Source organism: Setaria viridis, chromosome 3 (assembly GCF_005286985.2).
Source record: "Setaria viridis chromosome 3, Setaria_viridis_v4.0, whole genome shotgun sequence".
Taxonomy (NCBI): domain Eukaryota; kingdom Viridiplantae; phylum Streptophyta; class Magnoliopsida; order Poales; family Poaceae; genus Setaria; species Setaria viridis.
The window spans coordinates 14,424,929-14,443,508 of NC_048265.2; the positions used below are offsets into that span (position 1 = coordinate 14,424,929).

Genomic DNA, 18,580 nt, shown 5'->3' on the forward strand with positions numbered 1-18,580 from the left:
TTTTTTCACCGAGGTGGCGCCGTGCTTCCTTGACAAGAAGATTATTTTTTTTGTTTCGCGGGGTGTAATGTCTTTAGGTTAGATCAAATTAGTGGAAGAATATATAATGTTATGTATGTTCAAGGTATGTTTGATTATTTTTGTTTTTCTATTTAATTGTGCACGCGAATGTTATTATATTTAATTGTATGTGTGAATAATGCTATTATATTTAATTGCACGTGTGAAATGCAGTGGCAAGACCATAAAACCTAAGTATACTACTGTAGTACATTATTTTTGTTTCCATGTTTGTTGTCTTCATTTTTTGATTGATACTATTCTAGTTTTCCACTCAAATTTTCTAATGGTATTGGTTAGCAAATTGACTTCTCTTTCTTTGTTTCTCTTCAATTTTTGTTAACCAACAAATGCTACGTGGCTTGATTCTATATTTCAAATAGCAGATTGAATGTGTTACTTTGTTATCTGGTTTTCTATTTTATTTTCCTAGCCTGCGCCCAGTGGGTTTTGTAGTACGTTCTATTTTATTTTCCTAGACAAATGTATCAGCCAGTGTCTTTTAAATTTCGATAGTTGCAGCTTATTTTTTTCCAGTCAATTTTTTCTTCTAGACCGGCACATCATTATCCTGCTGATTTTGCTATTAGCATTAGCCGTTTCCTAGACAGCGCCCAACCCCCCCCCCCCCCCCCTGCTACGTGTCACGTTCTGAATAGCCGAAAAATTGACTGACGCGTCAACGAAAATCACTCAGAATGTTGAGTAGTCATTCAAAACAAAAAACATCTTTTCTTTCTGTTTTGTTGTTTCTCGTCTAAGAGCTCGCTTGGTTAGCTAGATAGAAACTGAGCGTGTCTATAATTAAGGATTATAGAAACTGAGTTTGTTCTGTTTGATCTCTGGATAGCGTGTCTATAATTTCTCTGAGCGTGGCTTAGCGAGGGATGCCCGGTAATTTTCAGCAAATCTTATGGGCAGTTTGGTCTTATTGCAATGCACAGGGTGGTAAAAGGTTAGGAGGCACTAGGATATAGCAGACAGCAGTTTAGCACGTGGAAAGCAGAGCACGTTACAGAAACTAGCATGCAGCCACCTTCCACGGGAGCGGGAGCCATGTCCAGGCTGCTCCCCCTCCTCCTCCTCAGCTCCTCCCTCTTCGCCTTAACCACCAACGCCGACAAGCGAGGGATACAGTTCGACGACTGCCCGAGCAACACGAACTACACGCGCGGCAGCGCGTTCCAGGCCAACCTCATCGCACTCCTCTCCTTCCTCCCCGCCGCCGTGGCCGCGTCCTCCGGGTTCGCCGAGAACGTCACAGGCTCCGCGCCCGACCAGGCGTACGGCCTCGCGCAGTGCCGCGCCGACCTCAACGCGTCGGACTGCCGCGCGTGCCTCGACGGCTCGGCGCGGGACATGACCGCCATGTGCCCCGGCCAGAAGAGCGCCATGCTCATCAACGACGGCTGCCTTCTGCGGCACTCCAACGCGAGCTTCTCCGGCGTCGTCGACACGTCGGCGTGGGCCTGCATGTGTAACACGCAGAACATGACGCAGCCGGAGGAGTTCAGTTCGCGGCTCGGCGCGCTGATGGGTAACCTCACGGCGAAGGTGGCGTACGCGTCCCCGCAAATGTTCGCGGCCGGCGAGACAGGCCTCACGCCCTTCGTGAACATCTTCGGCATGGCGCAGTGCACGCGGGACCTCGCCGCCGACGACTGCAACCGCTGCCTCACCAGAGCCGTCGCGTCCATCCCGAGCTGCTGCGACCGGAAGCAGGGCGGCCGGGTCATCTTCCGGACCTGCTCCGTCCGGTACGAGGTGTACCCGTTCTACAACGCCCATGCCGCCGAGGCCGCGATGTCGCCGGCGCCGACCCCGGGAGGAGGGCCCGTCAACGGCAGCGATCACTCGGGCCCAGGAAGCAACGGTGAGTTCAAGGTCTCCTATCTCCCGTAGTCCAATCACTTTCCTTACGCGCTTGATAGTTGACAGTTGCTGTGGCTCTGTACTCTGCTGTTGTCGCTTCGTCGACGCGTCCAACACGGCATCACCCGTACCGTAAAACACTCTGGCGTCTTGACTGGGCAAAAATGATAAGTTTTGCTCTTGAAAAATACCCGTGCCATAAGATGAACTGTCTCCATCTTTTTGGAGAGTCGTGACGTCATTGTTGTTGAAAAACATTTTGCTCTTTATTACCCTCTCCCTCCCAAATTTGTGTTTGATTTTTCTAAATATATAGATTTTGATATGCACCTAGATGTATAGTTATATAATGTGTCTAAAAAATAAAATAAATAGTATTTTGGGACGGAAGTAGTATCATAGTTGAATTTTAGGTGTTGGGCATGACCGAACAATGCGATAAGTTTGAAGTAACTTCGGTTCTGAATTTTTTGAAACGAGCTTGAATCTTGGACGAACATCACGGTCTGTGCAGGGAGTAGTCGCACGGTCACGACGGCTCTTCTCGTGTCAATTCCTGTCGCTGTTGGGCTGCTAGTGCTGCTGCTAGTTTCTGCCTGTCTCTGCAAGAGGAACAGAAAACCACGCAAGCATGTGCCGGTTGCAAGCAACAGTAAGTGCTGAAACAATGCCAGTATATTTGACGAATATTGTAGTGCAATGTTCAGAGTAACTTGAGTTTTTCGAGTTCTTTTATGAACAGTGCATTCAGATGCTGAAGAAATGAGAAGCTCAGAGTCTCTATTGTATGATTTGAGCACGCTGCGAGCTGCCACCGACAACTTTTCAGAAGAAAACAAGCTGGGCGAAGGCGGGTTTGGGCATGTCTACAAAGTAACAAACTTTTATACCTGGAACCTGAAAATTAATCCCAGAAACCTGACCTCGCACGAACGAATAGTTGATGATACTATGGTCTCAATGTTCTTCAGGGTACACTGCAAAACGGGCAGGACATTGCAGTGAAGAGATTGTCAGCAACTTCGCAGCAAGGACAAGTGGAGATGAAGAACGAGGTTTTTCTGTTGGCAAAGCTCCAGCACAGGAACTTGGTGCGACTGCTCGGCTGCTGCATCGAGGAACACGAGAGGCTCCTCGTCTACGAGTTCCTAACCAACAACAGCCTAGACAAGATCCTCTTCGGTGCTGCATTCAGACAACCATAATCCTAATAATACTGTCATTTTGGTCCAGATGACTAGGACATTCCGTTCGCTAACGATTTCAGTAAATTGAACTGGCAGATCCTGCTCGGCAGCAGGAGCTGGGCTGGGGACTGAGGCAGAAGATTATCGAGGGGATCGGCCGAGGGCTCCTTTACCTCCACGAGGACTCGAGGTTGACCATCATCCACCGCGATCTCAAGGCGAGCAACATATTGCTGGACGCGGACATGAACCCCAAGATCTCCGACTTCGGCTTGGCCAAGCTGTTCAACATCGACTCGAGCGTCGGAAACACCAGCCGCATTGCCGGGACCTAGTAAGTTTTTTTTTTTGAGGGCAGGACCTAGTAAGTTTGCCGCCAGCCCCCGAGTTCCAGTATTTAACCCATGGCGATCACGAGCATGGATGTAGTATATAGTAGTGGTACTATGGTAATGGTAGTACCATTCATTTGTGTTACCGTGCACGTCTTTGAAACGCAGCGGGTACATGTCGCCGGAGTACGCCCTGCACGGCATCTTCTCGGCGAAATCAGACGTTTTCAGCTACGGCGTCCTCGTCCTGGAGATCGTCACTGGCCGGCGCAACACCTTCACGCATGCGTCTGGACCCTCTGAAGATCTGCTCACCTATGTGATTAACATTCGAACGGATCCCTCAATTAAAACTTTGTTTCGTGCTGGATTAATGGACGATTAATCCTTGACATGCATGGGCAGGTCTGGAGGCACTGGAGCCGCGGGAGCGTGCAGCCGCTGCTCGAGGGGTGCCCCGGCGAGGGCCGGCGGCCGCAGGAGATGCTGAGGTGCATCCATGTCGGGCTGCTCTGCGTCCAGGAGGATCCGCAGCTCCGGCCCAGCATGGCGTCCGTCGTCGTCATGCTCAACAGCCGCTCCATCACGCTGCCGGCGCCCGCCGCGCCAGCGTACGCGGTTCCCGGACGTGCGGACGCGCAGGGGACCGTGAGGAACAACACCGTTGGGTCTCGAGAGCACTCCATCAATGACGTTTCCGTTTCTGACTTGGAGCCGCGTTGATAGATCATCTGTACTCGGCAGCATGGACGACGTCGATCGATCAACGAACAGTGATTGATGGGCTCGAACTTTCATCTAGTCTAGTTTTGAATTACGCCTTTGTTTGTGTTGTTTTTAAACAGGTTTTGTACGAGGGATTTGATTATTTTTGTTGGAAACCTTGGACCAATAAATTCTTCGTAGATCAAGTTGCCTTTTGTCTTCACAAAACAAAAGGATCATTTTTGGTTGGATTTGGCGCATCCATCGGCGGCCCAGCAGGCACAAAATCGTCCTCAGCAATCGCTGTTCCCGTTTGCTGCCACCAAACTAAATCTGTCTATTGTCTTCCTCTTCCCCCATCCTTGACGATCCGGATGCTGTACTTTGGTTGTTATTGGGCAATTTCTCCTCTTTGACCGCAGAAGCACAAACATAAATGATCAAACATGCTGCCATACCTTGTGTCGGTGTTTTATACCCGCAAACCTACCAAAAGATATCCCGAGATAGTAGATTTGTCCGTGGAACCAAACACCCCCGATGTGATATGGACTAAACTTTAGTTCGTGGAACCTAAGGGGGTGTTTAGTTCCACTAGTCGTGTCACATCGAATGTTTAGATACTAATTAGGAGTATTAACATAGACTAATTACAAAACCAATCGCACAAATGGAGGCTAATTCGCGAGACGAATCTATTAAGTCTAATTAATTCATGATTAGCACATATTTACTGTAGCATCACATTGCCAAATCATGGAGTAATTAGATTTAATAGATTCGTCTTGCGAATTAGCCTCCGTCTGTGCAATTGATTTTATAATTAGTTCATATTTAGTCCTCCTAATTAGTACCTAATCATTTGATGTGACATGGACTAAACCTTGACCCGTGGAACAAACACCCCTATTTCTGAATTGAACACATCAAGTCACTCTTTTGTGCCCTTTTACCTTTGAGCAGCCTTTTTAAGAATTGATTGATCGACGGTGTCCATGCTGACCCATCAACGCGGCTCCAAGTCAGAGACAGAAGCTTCGTTGATCGATGACTCCGGAGCTGCCGCCCTCTGCCTCTCTCCAGGTCCAAGGCTCACGAAGGCCGGTTTGGTTGGCGCCGACATTGTCATGATGCGGTGTTTGATCATGTGGAGAACGGATGCCATGGTGGGCCGGAGTTGCGGATCCTCTTGGACGCAGAGCAGGCCGATGTAGCTTCAGCATCTCATGCTTACCCGGCTCGTCGGCCGGGTATCCGCCGAGCAGCTGGTTCACGCTCCCAAGGCTCCAGTGACTCCAAACCTGGCTGTGCCCGCCCATGCATGGCCAGAGTTAGATAAAGGGTGGGCCGAGGCCCATTCTAAGAATCAGCCCAAATAACCTTCTGGATTTAGCCCTCCCAAGTCCCAACGAAGCAAGCAGCAGGTTTGGGCTTTGGGGTGGGCGGCTCGGCGCGCGCGGCTGCGCAGGCCAAGTCCGGGCGGCAGTTAGGGACGGAGTCTGGAGGCGATGGTGCGTGCTTCGGCAGCAACGTATTGGATCCGGTGAACAGCGGCGTGCACGCATCGGCACCCTCGGCTGGCGCACTTGCTAGTGCCCAGCAAGGAGGAAGAAGCTAGCCAGGGCACTCTCTGCGATTTGCAAGCACCAAGCGACAAGATAGCATTCTAGCAAGCTAATTAGCTCGGATTTTGTGTTGCAGGATGGGTAGCCATGATAATTGATAGGCATAAGGTTGTTGTACTGCCGCGGATTGTAGGCTCCATTGCGATTTGTAATTTCATGGCGCTCGCATTGTACAGTCGAAGGGCAAGAAAGAGAATTAGGATGAGCCATTATCTTTTGGATTATTGTTTAGTCATCTCCATTGAGCGAGACACTTTCTTCAAACGATGATGATATAGCGGAGACTTTCTTGATCATTTTTTTGGGGTATTTGTGTTCTTAACTCTACTTTGATGTGGAATTGTGATTTTGCTCTCGTTTTCTCAACTTTGTGATTTTACCCTCAACTATTCACAAATCAATACGATTTTGCCCCTAGTCAACGATCAAAACAGGGGCAAATACGCAAAGACAAAGGGTAAAATCGCATTGACTTGTGAATCGTTGAGGCAAAATCACAAAATTAAAAAAATAAGGGTAAAAACACAATTACACTTCAAAGTAGGCGCAAAATCACCAAAAATCCTTATGGTTGAAAGAAAGAGACTTTCATGACCATTAGAAAAACATAGATCCGAAGAAAAGAAATAGCATTGATCCGAAGAAAAGAAATAGCATTGTAATCTTATCTATTATCTTAATACAATAGTGTTAAAAGAAGCCACCACGTTCATTGAGATGGTCTAGAAATTCTCACGTTAATCCAAAAAGAGAAGAATATACACCGTTGGATTTTATAAAGATCTGACAGTCTAAAATAATTTAAAGGCTCCATATATCAAATACGACTAATAAGTTAAAAATTCAGAATTAAAAAAAAGAAAACTACATGTATCGTCAATTTTCATGGATCTGATTATAGCAATATAGATTCAATGCCAACTCCTGATTTAAAATCTATCCGGACCCTTTAACCCTTCACATTAGGAAAAGGAATATCCTGCCTCTCATAACTGTTTAAATGGGTATGCTTCTTTGTACCCAAATTAAATCTATAGTGGACCTCGAGGCATGTATATAACCTTAGTTTATTTAACCCCAGCAGGAACTTTATAAAAAAAAACCCAGCAGCAAGGGCATCGTGTCTCCTTCGCAGGTCGTAGCTGAGTCTTGCCCTTCTCACGAGATGTGGTCGTGACGATAATCAAAAGATAGGGCGAAAGACAGTCGTGACCATAGTAAAGATGCGATGTAATTTCAATATGAAAAGACCCACGAGTTTGTAATTGACAATTTGCCTTAGACGAAGGATGCAATGACGACGTACAAGTAGAAAATAGCGAGCCCAACGATAACAGTCGAGATGAATAACCAGACGTCTCTTATAAAAAAATAAACTTCTGGCTAGATGATTAAGTTGCGGCCCGCCGGCCCGTGCCACAACCGGTGGGTGGGCACCATGAAATTATGCCGTCAGGAATTTCATGAAGCTGCTAAGGCAAGCTGTTGTTTAGATGCCGAGAAACTGTGAGTTGGTCTTTATCATCGACAATTCATCCATCGTTGCTCTTCACTCCATGCTATTTGTCGCTTCCCTATCCTTATGTGAATGTCTCTAGGTCCGTGTCCTCCTTCAAGCCCCGCACCGAGAGCTCTCTTGCGTTTTGGCGTGCGCGTTGAAGTGGATAAGAAGGTCGCGAAGAGTGAGCAGCAGGGAGAGACAATGATAGACTAGAAGGGTTTGCTTCGGTGACCACCTCTGCCTTAATGAGCAAACAGGCAGAGCGAGCTGAAGGTTCTGCACATGGAAAGAAAATGTTTCTGCTGAATTGACGGGGAATCAGAACTCCCCTTGCTAATTGTCCAAGGTGTTGTATAGAGACAAAACAATCATGGATGATCAGGCTGGGTAGCTTTGTGGCAACGTGGATGAATACTAATCCTCAATATGCAATGATGTATTCTTTCTCCTGATTTTATGGTAGACAAAGAATAGTAATTCCACATAGAAAGCCTAGAAATATTTCATTACAATTCCCATAAAAATATGAGCAGATACACATTGCTGAATTTATGGAGATCTGCAGTCTTCACTAAACCCAAAGGGTCAATGTTGAATACGATTAATAAATAGATAAATTTAGAATTTAAAAACACAACATATTAGTAATTGAATTGTATACAAATTGGGAAGCAAAACAGACAAATAATTAAAGTGTCTATGAAAAAAATATAATTAATAAATAACTAGTTTTGGAATTAGAATGATCATTGAGATTGGAAAGTGAGACCATGTATAATATAATTAGTTAATAGCTAAATCTGAATTAGGAGAGGAAGGTTTTAAATTCTATGAAGCCGCCACGCACAGTGCAGATCATTGATGGAAGAGGCATCATAGATGACACCTCTCACCATGGAAACTGGGGCTGTGCCATGGATGGTGCATTCGACTACGAATGTTGGCACCCACACAAGTAATGATTTTACACAAATTGATGCAGATATGAAATTATGTCTTTAGCATCATGACCTAGAGGAATCAAAGATAATAACTTCATTCACATCCAGAATGTGACAAAAGTGGATGGCCTGATCTCCAACGGGAAGAGAAGCTGATGCCGCCAACAAAGCGGACGGCATACTCGGTCTTAATAAGTAGTAAAACGGGCTAGGCATATTGCACCAAAGATCCCGTCAAAGAAGACGATGTAATAAGTAGTAAAACGGGCTAGGCATATTGCACCAAAGACCCCGTCAAAGAAGACGATGATGTTGAGAGTGTCGTTAGAGAATAGGAAGAAGTAAGGATTGGCACAGCTAGCAAGCCCTGGAAAGTAGACAAGGCAGAAAACTCAAACCACACCTCTTGGATGCTCCGTCACAGCTCCAAGAAGAGGTACACAATTGAAGTTGCAGGGCTGCTCAGTTACCAGGAAGGGAAACGAATCTGAGGAGGGAAAAAAGGATAAAAAATAGGTAGAGCATTGGTCTAGGTCGATGGGCCAAAATAATAGCATTGGACAATCTCCATATAACTTTATTTGCAAATTCATTTAAAATTATACTATATTGAAATTATATTACAATAACTTCTCCTACAAAAGCATACATATATGGAATATAAAATATATTATTTTATAATAAAATAAGAAAATTTAAAATAAAAGCATAATAACATTACAAATAAAATCTAAAAGAGTGCACTAAGTGTTCCCGGTTAGTTAGTTTCCTTGCACAATTAATTTTACAAAAAAACAAAAAATTGTGAAATCTTCAAGAGAGTACCACACGAAAAAGATATATCTACTCGATCGATGGAAAATGCTATGTACCGTAGAGATAAAAGCACCCGGCCGAAGATCTTGATGAAGTCAGATGAGAAAATAAGGTCAAAAACAGCATCTAAAAACGTAGTAAATAGGGTTGGCAGAGTGGAAGATCGGAGGAAATTCAAGAAGGTCAACCTCTCAACATCATATCACACCACCTATGTAAAAAAGTGAATATGCAATGCCAGTGTGGCTGAAGGGTAGCTTTGTCAACTCACCAATGAATGCATCCACCAACACAAGATTGAAGACACGAGTAAATTATATGCTAGAAACTATAGCTCAATTAGACATAATAATTGGGCTAAGTGCGACTGGACTGCATTTGCCAATTCCTCTCAATAACTGACTATTTAAAAACTATTAAGTCACCTATATCTTCTTATTAAAACCTAATACAATTTCTAATAGTAACAAAAACTAATTAACATCATAAGAAGAAAAAAAAGTTATATTACTTGAACATAAAAAACTATATTTCAACATCGGTATTCCATTTTATCACGAATTCATGTCTTGGGCTAAAAAATATTATTATAAAAAGGACGATAACTTGGTCACGACCATTTGGACAAAATATAACAAAGTGGAATAAAAAAATTATTTGAACATTTTTTCAAGTAAAAAAAGACCAAATGTTAGCATGGAGAAAAGCTAGCTACCCACGCTATTTGCGCGGGCCATCTTACTAATTTGAATTATTGTGTTGCAAATTTCGTCTTTAACTGTGGATTTCAAAATGTTTCGAAGACACTTTATTAGGCTTTTGTGATATTCAAAATTTTGTCCTAGATTCGCCACTGCTCTCTCACTCTCTATTGCAGTAAGCTGCTACTATACTCAAACTGTAACGCTTGCTCTCATTCAAATGTTAGAGCTTACACATTCTAGGAGATGTTCATAAGCACGCCGGCCGGTGATGATCTCCAGGACAAGGACGCCGTAGCTGAGAACATCTGACTTGGCAGAGAAGATGCCGTGCTGGGCGTACTCTGGTGCCATGTATCCACTGCATCTCGAAGACACGACATGTCAGGTGATACAGATAGATGGTAAAATCCTTGCTAATGGAAATCAGAGACTGGCACTTCTGGAGTAAAAACAAAAGGAACTCGGAGGCACCAAATTAACTTACTGAGTTCCAGCAACGTGGTTTGTGTTTGCTACGCTCGCATCGATGCTAAACGACCTTGCCAAGCCAAAGACCGAGATCTTGGGGTTCATGTCCGCGTCAAGCAAGATGTTGCCAGCCTTGAGATCCCGGTGGATAACCGTCAACCTTGAATCAGCCTTCTGCCGATCCCTTCGATGATATTTTTCCTCTGCCCCCAGCTTAGCTCCTGTTCACCTGCAGGACCTGAAAAGTTTTTTTTTCACTTAGCAAAAAAAAAAAAAAAGACCGATCGAGTGACATGACATGAAATGATAGTAGAATTATGTTCATCTGATTCATTCACCGGAAATGATTTTATCGAGGCTCTTGTTGCTGAGGAACTCGTAGACAAGGAGCTTCTCTCCTTCCTCGATGCAGAAGCCGAGTAGGCGCACCAAGTTTTTGTGCTGGAGCTTTGCAGCCAGGACGACCTCGTTCTTCATTTCGACATGCCCTTGCTGTGAGATTTTCGACAATTTCTTCACTGCAATTTCCTGCCCATCTTCTAGCGTGCCCTGAAGAACCTTGAGGTCAGACCATCGTATGTCTCGCGAGAAAGACTATTAGGCATGTACTAGGCAGTATACCCATTAATTTTCAGGCTCGAGGATTAAAATTACTTATTTTCTTCTGAAAAGTTGTCAGTGGCAGCTCGCAGAGTACTCAATCGTACTGGATTCCCATTCTTCATCATCTCCATATCCTGTTTACAAGAGGAAATGAAAGAGTCAAGCCTAACGGTTGCGTCACATTGTTCGTCAGATACGCTGACGACCTGAGACGTTGCTTCTTCGGCACTTACCGTCTCTTGCAATCTGCACATGCTTGTTTGGTTTTCTGTTCTTCTCGCAGATATAGACAGCATTCATCAGCAACAGGAATTGAGACAATGAGAGCTGTATTCCTGACCGTGCGGCTGCTTCCTGCACCTGTCGTAGTCGTAGTGGAAAATTCTGAACCGTAGCTGTTTCAGCCTTTTGGGAATACCATTCATCATTTGAATGGTACAACTAAACATCACGTTCTTTCCCATAGCCTCTTATTATATTTAAGGAGCATCTTAGCTATAAGCCTCTGTGCCCTCTTTTTGGCATTTTATCCGGTCTAGACACATAAATGTTTATTGGTTTTGCTTTTTTGTCATGCCCATGCAAATTTTGTTTCATTTCTGCTACTTTGGGTGGAATAGTTTTTAACGTTCGTTCCCATGTTTCCTGTCATTTCTAAAATGAGCACACATTTATGTATTCAACTAAAATCATGCTATAGAGATACTTCATATCTTTCCAACGTGCGATTACTCTGAATGGACGGCTCTCATTTTTCCAACCATTAATAAATCCTCTAATTTTAGGCTATATAATGTGTAATAGGTGAATAAGAGATAACATTTGTTAGACTAAACAATATGTAATTTTATTCAATATTTTCAAATCATTAAATCGAGCCTAGTCGCGCGATTCATTGTGACTAGACATTGATTAATCGTGATTAGTTTTGGGCTAGTCGACCACTCAGTCCAGGGCAATTTATAGTCTAGTATGTTGCCTTTTTGAGGCAGAATACCTGCATATGCAAGTTAAAAATTGGGACATGACAGTCTGTAACGACTTAGTCAGTTGCCACTTTAAGGCAGAGTACCTATATCTACAAGTGAAAATTGGAAAATACAAACAATCAAGTAGAGCACAGAGCTAGATAAACTAGAGATTTTCCATCTCCGTGAATGGTGGCAGCTGCAAATCGGGCTAGGTAAGGAACCGATCAAGAAACCGATCAGATGTGGGCTTACCAGGTAGGCTTACTACTGAGCTGAAGTCCAAGTTATACGCTCTAAAGCAAGTCGCTTGACTAGACATGCCTGATTAGTCATGACTACTCGATGATTAGTTGCTTGATCGGTCAATTTGAAAAAACTGATTTTATTTATGTACTTTTTTGCTAATAAAAATTATACTTGATAATTCCAGATAACTCAAAAGTCACATGAAATTAGGAACCACTTGCCCAAACAAATTGATTGGACTCCTTAAATTAGGAACATAAATTATGACTATGATGGAAGATTCTCATCGGAGCAAGTTTAGAGCCTCAACACCATCTATTGGTTTTCTTGCTGGACCTGCCCGATGGGGTTCATTATAATTAAATGAATGTCACATAAATAAATTTTATAACATGGCACTAGAGTTAGTGAGAGAGAGAGAGAGGGGGGGGGGGCAGATATTTCGTGTAGATGAAACTTGGGTGTACTATTTTCCAATTTTCTAAAGTGCCATTGGCATTGGTGGTTAAGAAAGTTATCATAGTTAACTGTTTTATCAACTTCAAAATTTAGCGTCCCAGATTTATTTGGCATCCTACCTTCTAGCAGGGTGCTCAAATTTACTCTACATTTTTGCCTCTTTTGTGTATAGTAAAAAAACTACGAAAGGGGGAAGAGACTGGAGACGTTGACTGACCGGTGCTTCCTGAGACAGAGAGGTCGCTTCCGTTGAGTGGCCCGACTCCCGCCGCCTTTGCCCTTTTTCCTACACGGCTAGACCGCGTGCGTCCATTCGCCTTGACCGCGTCCTTGACTCTGCCACTATGCCCCGCTGAAGGTCTTTGCAGAATACTCCCGGATGCATCAGGACGCCTTTGCCATCATATGCTTGGCGCAATGTTTTTTTTTTACAGAAACACTAAAATCGGCATTGATGACGACACCTGATAGCTGCGGTTAACTGATTGAGGTATCCTACAAAGTTGAAATAGGCATTTTGATCCCTTAACTTCAACCTGAGGACCAAGTTTGTCCCTCAACTTCCCCTCAACTTTTGTTTTTATGTCCAACTCGTCCGTACACTTTGTTGGCATGAGACTAATGCGAAAAATCATTTTGCCCTTGTCCATGTAGGCCAAACATATATGTGCTCATATTCCCTTAATATATACACACAAAAATATATTTGTTAATTAACACATAATATGATTTCAAAAAATGTACTAATACTCTTTAAAGTCATGCTTATGCTCATAAGAATTCAATATGAAAAATTTATATACTCAAATAAGTATTTACTCATACTCTTTTGGTACATATACAACTCAATATATGTACACATACTCTAAAATCAACACGTGCTCACATACACATGGTACGATATACATTCAAACTATTCATACTCTCTCAATAAATATGTGTGAATATTTATGTGCTCATACTTGGTTTGGATAATACTGTTATTGTATTTAGCGACGGAAATTGAGGAGAGGAAGAAGGAGCCAAGGGAAAAAGTACCTTTTGTATCAGCCCAACATCAGCATAAAGACAAGTTTAAAGATGAGTTTTTTTAAAAAAAAATAAATTGGATTGGCTGATTTTAAAATTAAAGTACGAACTTACCCTCGTTGACAGATCCAAACATCCATTTTGCCTACTCCAAACAACGCAATGCAAACAGTCAAACACGACTACGCGAGACCTTCTTTTGGCATTGGTGACCTTCATCCCTTTAAATCGGCAAGGAGGCCACCATCCACTAGCCCAGCCCATGCTGTCTCGCTTGATGGGCCACACGCCCACACGTCTTATTTACCGTTCGCTGGGCCGGATTAATACTCTTCGCATGCCGCCACGCCACGCCACGCCCCCACGGGGCTCACCGGCGGCGGCGCACCAGCAAGGCAAGCAACATAAACCAGCTTTCCCCGGGGCGGGCGTGCGGCGATGCCCAGCCAACACCTCCGGCCCGCAGCCGCTTCGGCGTGCGCCTCCGGCCGCTCGCAGCCCCCACAAATTGGAGCCCCTGGAGGATGGGAGAGGAAGGAGTGCGGCCAATCTGGAACGCGGCTTTCTCTTTGGAGACGGTGAGTTCTCGGGTTGATTCGCGGCTTGCTGATTCGTAGATGAGACCCCTGATCTCCATTGGCTTCCTCCGAGTGATGAAGTTGTTTGGCGCTAGTGGCTGGCACCCCAGGGATGATCACGATTAGATCACCTTTGCTTTCTCTCTTCATATCATAGGTGAAAAATTCACCACCCCCTGACAGTTAAATTAGAATAGTGGTAAAATCTCTGTATTGCAAATTTACACTAAGAATAGTGGTAAATAAAAAAGAGAGGTATACAAATGAGAAATCTAAATCCTTTTTACATATTCAATGGAGAGCTGCAATAGCTTCAGTACTCAAGTATGGGATATCGTTATCAGTATCTCGACAAATATTTTAGTGGTATAGTGCCCTGGATAGTATATTCTGTAAACGTGTTGCTATGCATGCACACACGAACAACTTGCTCGTGGCACAGTTAAAATGTTAGTTTTGTTTCCTGAGAATATATAATTTGGGCCATGATGGCTGATGTGAAGCAAACAATTGCCGACCAAGGAACTTTTAAGAAACATTAAACATTAGGCTTTCGTGATAGTAGCGATGAACAGTGTTGTGCTTTATTGGTTCATTTTAGTTTTCTTATTTGGAAATGGCTATTTCTCCAGCTGTGTTGTTCTAAGGTATAATGCTGCGTTCAAACCCAAAGATTGCATGTTCTACATTGCTGCTGATACAGGTTTATAGAATTTTTCTTACTGCTTTTGGCTTGACATATAAAGTACATTCAAACCTACAGAAGCATAAGATGCATCTAGTTCGTACCTCAGTTGTGTTTTCATGATGCTTTCAGGATAATCTTCTTTTTATGCTCCAGTCATTCATTGCACTATCATCATCTTCAATCTCTATGGTTGGTACATGAGCAATTTTATGCCAATCTTCTCCCTGGCAACTCTCTGTTATCAGTGGGCATTCTTTGATGTACAATTCTTTCAGTGACTGTGGGAGGGCCTGTTCTGGCAAGCATGGTATAAGAGGACATTTCACAATGGTCATAGCTGTTAAACACGACGCTTCTTCTAGCCCAGGAGGCAAGCATCTCAGATTACTGCAGTGGAATATCTCCAACTTTTGCAGAGTGGCAGGGAGCTTTACTGGAAAATAGTGAAGGCTGGCACAATCAGTGATGGCAAGATTTGTCAATGAGGAGATCTCATCAATCTCTTGAAGAAGAGGATTAATTAGATTGGTGCATGAACTGATGCGTAGATCTTCAAGGATGGAGGGCAGCAAGCTATGCTGTCGTGATAGTTCCAGCTTTGGACAATCATAAATATGAATACTCTTAAGAGCAGTCAGGCCTCTGAATCCTTCAACTGGCAGGTCAGTTAATTCTGGGCAGCTGGTGATGGTTAATTGCTGGAGCATCAATAATTTCTGGCAAAGGAGTCCATGCTCTAAGGATGTAAGGTTTGGGCACTGGTGAATCTGTAGGCATGCCAAAGATGATGGAAACTGAGAGCTTGGAGTGTGTATTTCTGGAAGAATAGTGAATCCTGTTTCAGAAATTTTGAGCTTCACTACTGATGATGGGAAAGATGGGAATTCCGCTAGTAGTGGGCAGTCAATCACTGCAAGTTCTGTGAGCGATGGAAGCAACTGACCGTCTTGTACAGAAGCCCATGTTTCTAGATTAGACATATCTTCAAATACGAGTTCCTTCAGTGATGGAAACCCTTTAACTCCACTAGTTCCTGAAAACTCTTGATTGATCTGAATAATGCCATGGAAGCCCCCAATAACTAAGAATTTGAGTAGGGGCAGCACTCCAAGCGCTGGTAGAACTGAACAATTTGTACAGTCAGACAGGTGGATATTTTGCAAGTGAGTGAGTCTACTTAACCAACTTGGAAAGTAGAAGCCTTCAAAGGCCTTGACTGTCAGCTCACTGAGTTCATGATGCGGTTGGAGGTATTCAAGTACCTGCATATCTTTATCTGCTTTCTTTGAAGTCAGGCGCCTCGTATTGGACCATACAAGATGCAGAGTGTTGATGTATGTCTTCTTGCTTAGTAAAGCTTCATTTGCCTCTTCCGCACTAGCCACATTCTCGAGATTCTTAATGCATATATGTCCTGTGATCCCCTGCATCTCCTTCAATTCACTGATCTTGTATCCTTTGTCCTTACGGACAACAAATTCTTCCAAATGTTGAAGGCAAGTCAAGTTCCCTATTCCAGCTATGCCAGCGATCACTTCTGGTCTTGCTTCTAGGCATCGCAGATTTACAAGATTGGTTATGCTCTCTGGAAGGTAATCTAATACATGGCAGGGTTGCAACTTCAGTGTTTGCAAGCTGAAGAGTCTACCAATGGATGAGGGCAGCCTTGTTATGCCAGTTCCTGAAAGGTTCAAATATCGAAGCATTTTTAAATTTCCAATAGATTCTGGCAGCTCAGTAATGTCTCGTCGGTGCAATTCAAGCACGTGGAGGTATTTTAGCTTGCAGAACAGATCTTTGGGGATAGAACTCGTCATTGATTTATATCCATTTAGCAGTAGCAGTGTGCGAGCTCTTTTAAATTCAGGAAAAGCTTCAAATGAAGTACAACTTCTATTGTGACAAGAGAATGATAGATGCCTAGAACTTCTTACAGGGCTTCTTGGTGGGTCATCCAGCCTTATGCATTCGTCAACAGAGACAGACTGGGCTAGGTCATGCATGGCATCATGCATCACATATCCATCTTTGTGGTGTTGGAAGAAGGACCTGTTTACTAATTCATCAAAATAGCTACTCCCAATATCTTCCATCCTTCTACTTCCTTGAGGCTGAATGAACCCAAGGGCCATCCAGATCTGAACCAATCTCCCTCTCTCAAACATATAATCTTTGGGGAAGACTGAACAAAATGCAAAACATTGCTTCAGTATGGCAGGCAAATGACTGTAACTCAATCTGAGAGCTGGCAGTATATTGTTCTTATCTGATGGTAGCTCCCATATTTCACTCTTTAATATGTTTTTCCAATCACCCTCTGTGTCCTTGGTACATAATAAACTGCCTATTGCTTTTGCAGCTAGTGGCAGGCCTTTCAACTTCTTCACAATGCCCTTGCCTATTATTTCCAATTCTGGGTGTGCACTGGCGTCACCGTCAACAAATGCATGGTTCTTGAACAACTGCCAGCAATCATTGTCTGATAACTGCTTTAGATGATAAGGAGTCATCCCGCCCATTAGTTTCCCCACATGGTTGTTTCGTGTTGTAACTACAATCCTGCTTCCCTTTTCCCCAGTAAGTAGAGCACAGCGATACCTGTCCCATTTTAAAGGATCCTCATTCCACACATCATCAAGGACTAGAAGAAACCTTTTACCTTGAAGCTTTTTTGAGAGGTCTTCTTGAAGCAAGTTCATGTTTGTTGTGGCCGATGAGAACCCACTCGCAACTGATTCAATGGTTTCCTTTGTAAGCTTCATCTCATCAAAATTCTCAGAAACACACAACCACAACCTTAAATGGAAATGCTCCTTTACTCTTGCATCATTGTAGACAAGCTGTGTTAGAGTGGTCTTTCCTAGTCCTCCCATACCCACTATGGGAAGAATGGAAAGGCTGGCATGATTTGAGTTATTAGGGGTTAGCAACATCTTCACGATGGTCTCTTTATCTTCTTCTCTTCCAAACACACTGGAGTCATCAATCAGTGAACTTGTCTTGGGCCTTTCTTTTATCTCCTGCCTTTCAGTCCCACTGATCATGATTGAACCAAAAATCTGCCTTTCTTTGACAAGCCTATCAAACTTCTCCTCGATCTTCCTTATTTGCTGCACTATCTTATGGTTAAATAAACAATTGTCCAACCAAAAGCAGCAGAAACAGCTCCTAACCTTCTTCAGATGGCCATGGTTGGACGGACCTTCTAGTTTGGACTGGAGGGCCTCAGCTGCATATTCATCAAGCAAGTCATCCATCTCATATGCGACTTCCTTGAGCTTGGCAAGCCAGCTGCGTGCGGCCTTATCCTTCAGTTGCCGCTCCTCGGCATCTTCAACATGAACTTTAATTGTCGACAGGCTGCTCGATAATTTCTGCAGCTCCTCTGTGACGTCTGGAGGGAATTTCAGCTCACCAATAGCAGCTGAGATCACTTTATCAAAAAGTACCTGCATGAAGGCAGACAGCACAGCTTCTCCAATCGGCATAGTTTTTTCCCTCTTTGGTTTGCCTACTGTCTCTCTCTCCTAGCGATGCAAATGGGGAATACTGGTGGGGGGGAGCTTGAGGGCACACTTAGTTTTCTCTACCATTGACCCTGAAGTCGTTGCTCATGCTACCAGTAGAATTTAAGCAATATAAATCTTCTGATATTGTTGTTTTGTCATGCTACTGCAACAGCTGGCAAATAGGTTCTAGAAACTGTTGTCGGATCTGTGACGTATGTTAATTTTGCACTCAATTCAACCACGAGATCTAGGCATGGTTTATTTCATAAAAAATTATCCATGCAGT

General features: G+C 43.6%; 2 protein-coding genes across 2 annotated transcripts; one reads left to right on the top strand and one right to left on the bottom strand.

The window, feature by feature from the left end:
* Positions 1–1,052: 1,052 nt before the first annotated feature.
* On the top strand, positions 1,053–4,362 carry LOC117847885 (cysteine-rich receptor-like protein kinase 15). The gene is made up of 7 exons (XM_034729181.2): positions 1,053–1,933; positions 2,447–2,584; positions 2,675–2,805; positions 2,904–3,114; positions 3,216–3,453; positions 3,620–3,770; positions 3,857–4,362. The coding sequence occupies exons 1-7, from the start codon at positions 1,087–1,089 to the stop codon at positions 4,172–4,174; spliced, it is 2,034 nt and encodes a 677-aa protein (XP_034585072.1). The 5' UTR covers positions 1,053–1,086; the 3' UTR covers positions 4,175–4,362.
* An 8,854-nt stretch (positions 4,363–13,216) lies between these two features.
* On the bottom strand, positions 13,217–18,273 carry LOC140222362 (putative disease resistance protein RGA3). The gene is made up of 2 exons (XM_072292721.1): positions 14,887–18,273; positions 13,217–14,273 (listed from the first exon to the last, which is right to left on the bottom strand). Exon 1 carries the CDS (start codon positions 18,271–18,273, stop codon positions 14,911–14,913), a length of 3,363 nt encoding a protein of 1,120 aa, XP_072148822.1. The 3' UTR covers positions 13,217–14,273; positions 14,887–14,910.
* Between the last annotated feature and the right edge of the window lie 307 nt (positions 18,274–18,580).

What these genes read in the sequence shown, in the direction of transcription:
- LOC117847885 (XM_034729181.2), top strand. Translation starts at nt 1,087, where the DNA reads ATGCAGCCACCTTCCACGGGAGCGGGAGCCATGTCCAGGCTGCTCCCC. An exon ending in GGTTTGGGCATGTCTACAAA is followed by an intron (nt 2,806 to 2,903) that starts GTAACAAACTTT and finishes AATGTTCTTCAG; the next exon opens with GGTACACTGCAAAACGGGCA. An exon ending in CTGAAGATCTGCTCACCTAT is followed by an intron (nt 3,771 to 3,856) that starts GTGATTAACATT and finishes ATGCATGGGCAG; the next exon opens with GTCTGGAGGCACTGGAGCCG.
- LOC140222362 (XM_072292721.1), bottom strand. Translation starts at nt 18,273, where the DNA reads ATGCCGATTGGAGAAGCTGTGCTGTCTGCCTTCATGCAGGTACTTTTT.